The sequence below is a fragment of the Cucurbita pepo genome, chromosome LG12 (genome assembly GCF_002806865.2).
Source record: "Cucurbita pepo subsp. pepo cultivar mu-cu-16 chromosome LG12, ASM280686v2, whole genome shotgun sequence".
NCBI lineage: Eukaryota > Viridiplantae > Streptophyta > Magnoliopsida > Cucurbitales > Cucurbitaceae > Cucurbita > Cucurbita pepo.
This window is the reverse complement of record NC_036649.1, coordinates 5,128,377-5,139,969: the sequence shown is the minus strand read 5'-3', so window position 1 is coordinate 5,139,969 and position 11,593 is coordinate 5,128,377. Positions and strand designations below refer to the sequence as shown.

At 33.6% G+C, this 11,593-nt stretch overlaps 1 protein-coding gene across 1 annotated transcript; it reads left to right on the top strand.

The window, feature by feature from the left end:
• Positions 1-10,473: 10,473 nt before the first annotated feature.
• On the top strand, positions 10,474-10,962 carry LOC111806403 (stigma-specific STIG1-like protein 1). The gene has a single exon (XM_023691699.1). The coding sequence runs from the start codon at positions 10,474-10,476 to the stop codon at positions 10,960-10,962; it is 489 nt and encodes a 162-aa protein (XP_023547467.1).
• Positions 10,963-11,593: the final 631 nt, after the last annotated feature.

Genomic DNA, 11,593 nt, shown 5'->3' with positions numbered 1-11,593 from the left:
ATAATTTTCTATCATACATACAATGCATTCAAATCCAAAATTACTCTTTTGTAGTCCTAACATGTATATTCTAACCACCTAAGGTAAGAAACGCTAGCATGCTAGCACATCCTAACAATCCCTACCAGAATTAGTTGCCTAAAGTCCATGCAGCAACTTATCAGGATGTAACATGCATTTTTTAACTTGCTTTTATGCTTCTAAATCCCAAATTAACATAAAATTTCATTTGTAGGACCTAATTAACATAATGTTTGGAGGACATTCCTCAGTTAAAACAAACCTTAAATCATCAATTACAAGTATTGTGTTTAGGTTTGATTTCCAAGTTGCGTAATTGTCGCCGTTTAATTTCTCAGAAGCGAGTAATTGTACTATTGAGTTTGTCATGCTGTGATATAAAGAAAATTCTATTAGTGATTTGACTTAATCCTGTTTAATCCAATTAGATTTAGCAAATGTAATAATTTACCCAAAAATTATTAATTTGCAACGATATTTTAGTGGGTTAGGGCAACTGCTACCGATTGGCAGTCAACCACTCATTCACTAAACCAAGACATTCTTGACTTAAACACTAATCCCAGAATAACTCTTATTCCTATAGGGTTTTAGTTATCGCCACTTTGGTCAAGAATATACTAACTCTTAGTAATTCTTTGTAAGTGTGACCCACCATTTTCAGACCTCAGAGATCGGCCCCAACAATGCTATTGAATGAATCAGCTGAAGTTGGGAATGGACCTAAGAAATCCTATCCATTTCTGGAGTTCGCGTTGTTTCAACTCCCATGTTACGACCCTGCGAATGGGTAGTTACTCTAGGGCAACATGCAGGCGGAACATGAGAATCTCACGATGCAACCTAGTGGTGGAGACCATAGGATGTGTTGATATACTTCCTTCTCCCACTTACTATAAATACTTTCTCTATTTACCTTGTTATTAACTCATGCAAATACCTTTCGAATGGAGGCCGCTCCCAGGGCGACACGAGGCAGAGCATAAATCTCACGGTGTGAATTTTTTTAGAGAGCGTAAAAAGAAAACGATGTATCTCATATACCTTTTTCCTCCCACTAAGTATTTTAGACGGTTGAGTATACTTATTACTTCGGTATATTCCAGCTAATTAAATATAACCTAAGTCTAGGTGATTTTTCCAAGTATAACATTTATACTAGATTTTTACCTGTGATGTTTAGGTGATTTTTCATTAAAAAAAAAAAAAAAATCCTTACCTCACTCACGCATGTTCATAAAATTGGGCTAACTAAGCTCAAGTACTGGTCCGATCTCCAGGTAGCAAGTGTTCCGTAAACCGTCAACTTAAGTACCTTCAGCCTTAGACAAGATCGTGCCAGGTGAGCTTTCTCGTAACCGCAATTTTATAAGACATCGACCCCTTTTAACTGTTAAAATTGATCGTGCTCGGTTCTTAACCCTTAGTGAGCATGCTGTTATCTTTATTATAGATTTTAACGTCTACCTCATTTTATGACGTTGAAAATAACCTATAACATGCTTTATATAACAATTTATATAATCATCCATTCCATGCAATAATATAACAATTTATATCTATCACTCATGGAACCCTAAGACATGCATACTATACATTATAACACTTATAACATACTTGGAATGCATGAAACATGCTTAGCCTATGGTGGGATTTTAAATCTATATGACATACTTTATGCATATACATTTTCTATTTAATTAAAACATACATTCATAATGCATAATTAATTAAACACACTAAAGTGGGTTGGTTTTGGCATTTTAAAGCAAGCAATTAACTAAATTATTACATTAATAACTAAAAATAACTTGAGCCGCTCCCGACGATCACGAACTGGACCAACCAACCCTTAAAAACGTTCAATCGGTCCCCAACGACAGAAAAATCACCCGAACCGCCTCTTCCATCCTCTTCGGTTCAGCTTGCTTATCTCTTCCATTTTCGATCAATTACAACCTAAAGTGGACTCTAATGACTTTATAAAAATTACAGACCTTTCTTCATTTATTAAAGCCCATACACCTTAGGCTTATTACAATAATTGTATCAAATGGAAGCATAAAAAAAATGCCAAAACCAAAACCATCCACTTTAGCAACCACAAATTTCATGCATGAAATGGTACCCACCATGATCAAATTAATGTAAATAAAGTGCCTAAAACTTGCTCTGATACCAATTGATGGTGTTAATATAACACATGCGGAAGCAATTTGGATCTTAGGCATTCTAAGTACATCAATTATAGTAAATTAATAGCATGTTCAAAAGCATTAAAACTTAATAAGTTTAAATACTAACCTTTTGTAGTTCAAACTCCTTTTGCCTCACGAACCGATTTCGAACCACCACTAGTGTCTTCTCCACTATTCTCCGGCCTTAGAACGGGATTGTGGAATCCGGTGAGTGACTAAACTTGATAGGAATTTAATATATGAAAAAAAGAGAGTTTTGAGAGAATTTCTCAAAGTTTTTCAAGCATACTTCACATGTACCTTGATCACTCTATTTATAGTCATATTTGCTTGCTAATGCAAATTTGAGATTACCAAATTTTGACACTTAAAATTCTACTCAAATTTGTGGGATTATGTGGCAAGCATGCAAGTTTGAATTAACCAAATTTTGACACTCAAAATTCCACTCAAATTTGTGGGGTTCATTCGTCAAACATGCAAGTTTGGTCAAACCAAATTTTGACGCTCAAAATTCCACTCAAATTGTGGAATTATCGGCAAACATGCAAGTTTGTTAAATCATATATTGACACTCAATATTCCACTAACTCAAACATGGATTTTTCCATTAAAGTCAACATTTTGACTTTCTCTATTTTAATTCAACAATTAATTTAAATAATTAATTTCAAATTAAAATAATATTAAATAATTTAATTAATATTTAACATTAAATGAAATGCCAATCTCAATCAATTTGAGCACATATTGATTATGAATCTCTATCCATAATTAAAATATTTAAATTTTATTTAAATATCTCAAATTCTCTCATCTTGTTTAATTCGTAATTAAATCAAAATGCAGTTAAATATATTGTATATATTTAGCGCATATTTCTTAATTTGAGTTTGAACACTTCAAACTCACTCACCACACTATTCTAAGGTTTAGTCGGATATGAGCTAGCAAGGGGACCTAATGGATCTACAGATCATGGGCTCCAACGATCCGAGATTAACCGGCTAAACTCATTAACCTTTTAACCAATGTTCGTTAACTACTAGGACACTCCACTATACACTAGTAGTTGCACTCCCCTCGCTATAGATATATTTCTGTCCATTTGATATAACCATGATTAGTAAGTCGATCCTTCACAGGTTGTTCGTAACTAGAGCTGGGTCAATTTACCGTTTTTACCCCTAAAGTTACTTCTTGTTCCTTAAGTCCCACTAATCTTCTAATGAACAATTGGGTTGTGGTCCAACCACCAAACTGAATCCCTCTCGGGCTAATGAGAGGGTGGGGCCCCTTGTTCAAGACCTGGAGTGAGTACTTAAGGGAACACCCTCTCTACTATCCCTAAAAGCGAGTAGGAGTGAATTCTATCTTGCACCCTATGTCCCCAGCTATTTACCCAGTCTTACCCTTGAAATGGGAGGTTTATTGAGTTGGCGAACTCGGGCCACTCTCACCCATGCAAATCTAAGAATAATTCTGAATAAACTGGAGTTCATAGTTAGCTCAGGAGTAAGATCGAGTTACCTAGTTCATCAAATGAAAAAATCAGTCTCAACAGTAAACGACATTATAAAGTGAGAGTTATTTTCTTCATGGTCCGATCTTATGCAATACTCATTGCATAGGATGCCCCCACTCACATGTCTCAACATGTACAATTTAGTGATCACATTGTTTATATCATATACAAAAGTGAGCCGCATCCATAGTGTCCCCAGGATATGGTACTGAGCCTTATCCATGTATTATAGATCATTTTGACTATATACTTGAACTTGATCCACTATTATGTCTCTAAATATAGTTCAAGTAATCATACTATAGTCAGAGTATTCTTAGTTTATTGGATTTAGATTAATGATCGTAAAATTCACTTTATTCAATAACGATCTTTACTGAATAAACATCAATAATAACTTTATAGAATATGTTTTTGTTTACCAACTATGAGTTTTAGGACATAAAACCCAACAATAGTCGTATAACATTATCATATCATCATATAACATCATCACATCATCATATAACATCATCACATCATCACGTAATATCATCATTTTATCATATAATATAAAGCATAAATGACACGTGTAAGGGTCACTGGACACTTGTCGTAATACATAAGGCAAGTATTTCAACCTAAACGATAGTAAAACCACTTACCTGATTAGCTTAAGCTGGTGTCACCAATTTATTCTTAATGAAAGTTCGATTTTGTGTTTTGAATTTGCATGGTTAAAGTCTTGAAATGTTCATATATGTTTATACATACATTTATATCATATATGTTAAAAGATCTCATTTTCTCTTGTTTGTATTCTAGGGACAAAATGTTTCTAACAATTTAATAGTTTCTGGATCTTCTATGTTTGTTTTTTTTGTTTTTTGTTTTTTTTTTCCAATTTTAGTGATTCTTACTTTTTGTCTAAAATTGGTAGTTGATTTTCTGAAACTAAAACTATTGTCATTTAATTTCTATCTATCGTAAAGGTGATTAATTGCAACTAAATTAATATCTTTCAAAAAAAAAATGTAAAATATAAAGAAAAAAAAGTGTAAAATATAACTATTGACCTCTTTCAATGAGTCTAAACTATATCTGCATAAACTTGAAAACCTTTTCTCTCTCTTCAAGAATCGCTATGATACAAGGTAGGGTGTACGACTAGTTATTTGAATTATTCCAGGGAAGGAGGTGTGAAGCTAGGATGTTTAACAAGTTGGTTAATTATTTTAGGAAAGAGTTGTGAGAGATTGGTGGAGTGATGGATCAGTTATTATTAATATTTTTCTAATTGACTTATTTTCTTTCATTCTTTATTCTTTTTTTTACTTTTTATTTTTAACGGTTTTTATACTAACTAAGTATCACGGGTCTAGGATCTAAACTCTCAGAATTCAAGCTTAAGTTTTAGGGTTTATCAAACTATTCTAATAGGTCATAAAGTTTCAATTCAAAGTTCTATTTCGTCCATTGATCCTGTTGAGGTCTTGAGTGGTTTACCGTCGCACGATCTTATAAACAACCAATCAAGGTTCTTAATGAACTAATCTAGCAACCTTACACTTACTCATGCTTAAGTTTGTGATCCTGTGTACCCTAAATATCGTGATCGTGTACCCTAAATTTATGAGGCGCGACCTCGTATATGGTTCCAATATTGAAGATATTGAATGACTTATCAAGGGACATTAGGAAATAAATCGATTGATAATTGATATCCATCTATGAAGGATTAGTTTGCAAACTCTACATAAATCTACAATTCCATGCCAAGAATATATGGTTGAGATCCTAGAGGAAAAGGCAGAGTTGGTGGCTTCAAGTGTAGAGATAGCTTGATGGGTTTTGTTGCCCCGATGAAGAAGCGGTTAGAGGATCACATAACTTTTTGAATACGTAAAAGTTGCCCTTGACTTGGTTAGGGCTAAGAGGGCATATATGAGCGTACGAAATCTCACTAAAAGGGTAGTGGGGAACCAAACTTAACCCTTATATGGTGTTCAAGAAGCCAAGTCTCCAGAGAACTTCATCTTTGACCTTGTGCAATAATGCATCAAGTTGATGATGCAAAGTTATGGTGGGAACTGAAATACAAGACATTGAGGATGGTTGATGTATTGTAGCTACTTGGGAGAGATTGAAATAAAAACTCCAATCTCTACTCTCTATTCTTCCTAGAGAATATCGAGATATTAATTCGGAGGAAATTGAGGGAATTGAAACATACTAGGAATATTTGAGGCTAAGTCAAGTAGTGTTCTAGCTTGATGTTGTATATTCATGATATGTTTGAGAAAGATTTTCTATTTTGTCGAGAGACTAAAGCCATGAGCGAAATTCAAATTATATGAACAATGGGTTCAAAATCTTTTCTCAGCATTTACCCCAACATAGTACTAGTTTTTTTTTTTTTTTTTTAATCTAAAGAACGAGCAATTCCAACATGTTAAGAAAGAGTGTGGTACCCTAGCATAGCCTAAGAACACGATAAAGAGCCTACAAGTAGGCTACTTAGTGAGCCTTTGTACTCATTCCTGTTCTCTCATATCTTTTAAGTGATAAAAAAGAGCTAGTCAAGAATGAAAGCGAATTTGGAGCAGATGGCGTACAGAGTCATACCATATTTCAACTATTCAAATGTTTTAAGTTGTTTTGTTTACCAATCCCAATATATTCAAACTTTACCTTGGATTTGTAAATTAATATATTTATATTTTTTTTTAAATGCGAAAATTTTATCGTTATTTTACTTTGTCTTTTCTATTTCCAAGTTTTAAGTTAGTTGTGACTCGAGTAAAAATTCGAGTCGTGACACAAAAAGTAGGTTTCCTATCCCTCTCAAATGGTGAGATGAAAGCTAACCTTGGCTAGAGAACCTTGTTAATCAGGTGGGTAGCAGTTCACACAGCTCTCTCTCAAATGGTGAGATGAAAGCTAACCTTGGCTAGGGAACCTTGTTAATCAGGTGGGTAGTAGTTCACATAGCTTTGACCTAAACCTTAGATATTTTTTTCCTATATCATGCTTGGACATATATCTACAAGATGTCAATATTTTTTCTCTCTGCTACACCATTTTATTGCGAAGTGTTGACACATCTAAATTGATGACGAAGCTTGCACTTATGTAGATATTGATTGAAATCAACTAACATATATTTGTTGTCATGGTTTGAATGTCGTCAATGAATCTTCATTCCTACTTCTCCTTCAATCGTGTCTTGAATTCTTGAAATATTGAGAATGTGTCAGACATTTTTTCATGAAGAAAAATCTACATATCTCAACTTGTTGTCAATGAACATCACCATGTGCTGTATATCGCTGATTGATGTTTGCTTGACTAGGAAAAAAAAAAAAAGAGTGTATTAACTCTAATGGCTTATTTCCTCCAAACTTTAACTCTTTATATAGTAATTGGTGAGCTTTACTATAATGACATCGAACCCAAACAATATTTATTTTGACATCAAGTTGAGGTAGGCCATTGAGCATGGATTTCTACGTAAAGCAACTTCTACTTGTAGTAGCCAACATGTCCCAACATTGCATGCCATAGATTTGATATCTCATTCTTCTTAGTCGTGGCTACATAGGCAGACTCTCTAAATAGTACAGAACAGACTCTACTCTTCGCCCTTCCCTTCTATTGTTGGCTTTTCCAGTATCTTAATATCTTCATAAACTTTCACATAAAATATCCTAGTGTTACCGATTGAGCAATTGAAAACTGTGAGCGTACAACACGACTTTCTTTGTACTCTTTCTTGTCTCACAGTTTTCTCTATTTGTCAATCATGTGGTTTGAGCACCCTAAATCAATGATCAAGTCATTCTCATAATTAGTATGCCCTCCTACCAACACCATGAGTGCTAACTCGTCACCTTTTAAGGCACACAGTACCTCGGTATCCCATTCAACCTCCATCTTTTTTTAGAGGTTGCCACATTGTTTTTGAAAGGTTTTTTATCTTGGACCAACAATCTTTGGACATATGGCTCCACAATTGTAGCAAATGTCTTCATATCTCCTCTCTTTGGAACTTTTGTCCTCACTCTTTTAAGCTTTCCAAGTTGTGCAATTCCTTGGTGACTTCTTCCTTTGTTAGCATTTTGTATCCACCTTTGATGGACGGCTTATTGGTGCTCTGACTTTTACTTGTATAGAGTGCTTTTTCTTCACTCTTTATCATAATGTCTCTCATTTGCTTAACCATGATTTCTTGGTTGCCTAGCAAATTTTCAAACTCTACAAGTGATTGTTGACCAGGTCATCCTCATAGAGCAATAATGAAACTTTATATTCTAGTCTCAATCCGTGAATAATAATTCTCTTCATTTTAGATTCTCCGAAGATAGACATCAAATTTAGTTCAATAATCTCTTGACAGATTGACTTGACCCTATGGAAGTACTGAGCAATTGTCATGTCACGTTGTTAAATTGATAACAATTTGTTCTCCAAAAGTTGCACCTTGCTCAACTCGATAAGGGTGTGAAAACATTTCTCTAGCGAACACGTTTGAAAACCTTTGTCCTTGTGGATAGGATATTATGCATTTTGCCCATATATTATAGTTGTTGCTTTTAAGTTTCTTGATTTTTTATGACTTGGAGATCACTCATTGTGTTGACAATACCTCAGTAATACTAAATAAGATAGTTTTTGACACATAACCTGCAAATACATGAACGACTCATGACACGAAAAAACTCACTTACTAATAATCTCAAGCAATCGTCTTTTATGTCGAAGATCAAGCAGACTACAGAGCGTATTAAGAGTTTCAAGAGAACAGACAACCAATCATATTCTCGCTCTGATACAAGCTTGTTGAACACAACTCATTTGTGAGAAACACTCACATTCTTTATTCAAACCAATCAAATACACTCCGTAGGAGACTGATATACTTTGCTTTTCTTGGATTAAAAAACTTAATAGAGTGGAGGTGAATTTATAGCGATGCTAGACAATGTGAACCGTACCTATGTGATGTTCTATCTTATGGCTTACACATTTGTGATCCACTCTCTCATCTTTTACACGTATGTGATCTTGTAAATTTAAAATATCTTAATATCTAAAGTAAAATACCTAGATATCTAAATTTTTATCGGTAGGGCTCAACACTGTTAGAGTGTTGATGATCTTTTTAACTAAATTCAATTAATATTATTTACNAAAAAAAAAAAAAAAAAAAAAAAAAAAAAAAAAAAAAAAAAAAAAAAAAAAAAAAAAAAAAAAAAAAAAAAAAAACTAAAGTCTGGCTAATAGATATGGTCTGTTTTGGCCCACTACGTATCGTCGTCAGTCTCAAGATTTTAAAAGTCTGTTATGAAGAGTGTTAAGAATGAGAAATAGAAGTAGGATCGATAGTGTTATCTTCATTAATGTTTACAACGTTTAAATATGATACAAACTATCAATTAATGCTTACAAAGAAGAGAAGAAATATATAACTAACTAAATCTTTTAAATAAGATAAAATATACTACTATAAAATCCTAAGATAAAATATACTACTAACCACTCTTAAAATAAATAAAAAAATATTAACGAATATCTAAGATATACTCCAAAACTAATTATTATAATATATTCTCCAAATATTATATTTTAATAAAGAGGTTTCCACACATGCTTCGTTCCCCTCTCTAACCGATGTGGGATCTCACAATCCACCTTCTTTGGGGCCAGCATCCTCATTGGCAAACCATCGAGTGTCTGGTTTTGATACCATATAACAGCCCGAACCCATCACTATGGGGTACCATTTGTAACAGATCGAGTCCATCGCCAGTAATATTGTTTGTTTTGGCTCATTACGTATCACCATCAACCTCATGGTTTTAAAACGTGTTCGCTAGAGAGAGGTTTCCACACCCTTATAAGAAATGTTTTATTTCCCTATCTAAAAGACGTGAGATCTCACAAAAATAGGACAAGATTATTTTCCATGAATCAGAAATGGTTTTTATTAATGTATATTATTGAGCTAAAATTATTGTACTATTATTTGAAAAGTAACGTAACTCCATAAGGAGTAAACTATATATTTAATTTAATATTAAAATGATGTCCCAAATATAAGGTTGTAATATACATAATATATTGAAAATAAGTACTTCTCTAATCTCTTAGTCCATCAACTTTGAAAATTGAAAATAATGTCTATGATGACATACCTGTCGGCAAATGAATCCTTGGGAGTTAGTCAACTTGAAAAGCTATTAAGACTTTGCATTGAGACCTCTCATTTTAAGGCCTTCAAACATTTATATTTACAAAATTAAATTAAAGTTATATCTTTTGCTTCAAATTTGTGTTTTTCTTTGCAAACCCCTTCCCTTTGCTTAACCTAACAGCATGCCTTAACTTCCTCATTTTCCTTGGGTCAGCTCCTTTATAGAGACACTGAATTTTCTAAAATCCCAGATTTGCCCCCGTTGACTTTGTGAATTAATGACATTTATTAAAATTATGTGGAAAACAAGTTTTGTGGTGTCCCAAATCAATGAAACTTTTCCTTTTAAATTAAACCTTAGGGCTATTGACCTATAATTCAACCACACTCTTTCTCCTTCCTTTTCCCCATCTTTCTCGCCTTACTCCCATTATAAGCATCAAAGTCTTCCTCCTCTAACTTCCTACCCCTCTACCCCTCTCCCTCTCTAAAACTTAGATTCCAAAAACCCGAACCAACCCGCGTCCTTCCTCTCCAAAACTTCCATTGGCAAAGCCATGGAAGTTGGCAAAATACTACTCGTACTAGCCATAACAATGACTTTCTCTATCACTCTCACAACGAACATCTTTGATAAGTCAACCACAGTGACAGAGACAAAGATCAAGGCAAAAACAACACTACCCTTAATTGAGAAGAAAGAAGAAGCTGCAACAGCATCGACAACATTGTTACCATCGAGACCTCTAAGCCGATTCCTAGCAGAGAAGGAAAAAAACCCTAGATCGGCGAGCCATTGCAACAAGAACAAGAAGATGTGCGAGACAATGTATGGAAAAGGGTGGCAATGTTGCAACAACAAGTGCGTGGACTTGAGGAATGACAAGCACAATTGCGGTGGATGCAAGAAGAAATGCAAGTACACGGCGGAGTGTTGTGGAGGACAATGCGTTGATGTGGCCTATGACAAGCGCCATTGCGGCAGTTGCAATAACCGTTGCCAACGCGGTAAATTTTGTGTATACGGCATGTGTGAGTATGCATGATAATATTATTACTACAATTACAAACTCTATAATAATCCATTACTTCGATGGTTTATTACATCATCTTTGATTTTATGGCTATTAAAAAAAATTTGAAAAAGCTTCAAATACAATAAAAAAGAGCCACATTTTATGTGGTTCTGGTCAAAACAATCAATTACTACAGCTGAAATTTAAAAATATATTTAAAATAAGATTGTTCTTATAAAGAACTTGATTGAGAATTATATTTTGTGCCAATGCCTTTTTTCTTTTTGTTTGTAGGGAGGATTTATTTGTAACATCATGGTATATATATGCTTCATAGTTCATAATGTGTATATATATATATATAACTCATTTATATTTTTCTATTTATAATAAATAGAAAACTATTTGCATCGCATATCGTAATTATATGTTTGTTTATATATATTTTATACTATGTTGATCCCGATATTCGAATCTCCACGACCCCGTTGCTTGAACTAAAAATGTATTAATTTCTAGAAACTATATACGTATTAGATTAATAGAACACATAAATCGAGATATTTAAATTCACAATAATTGTTACTAATATTGTATCTAAAACTAGAAAAAGAAAGGAGAATCTTTCAATGATTTAAACTTTTCATATAAAAATTATTAG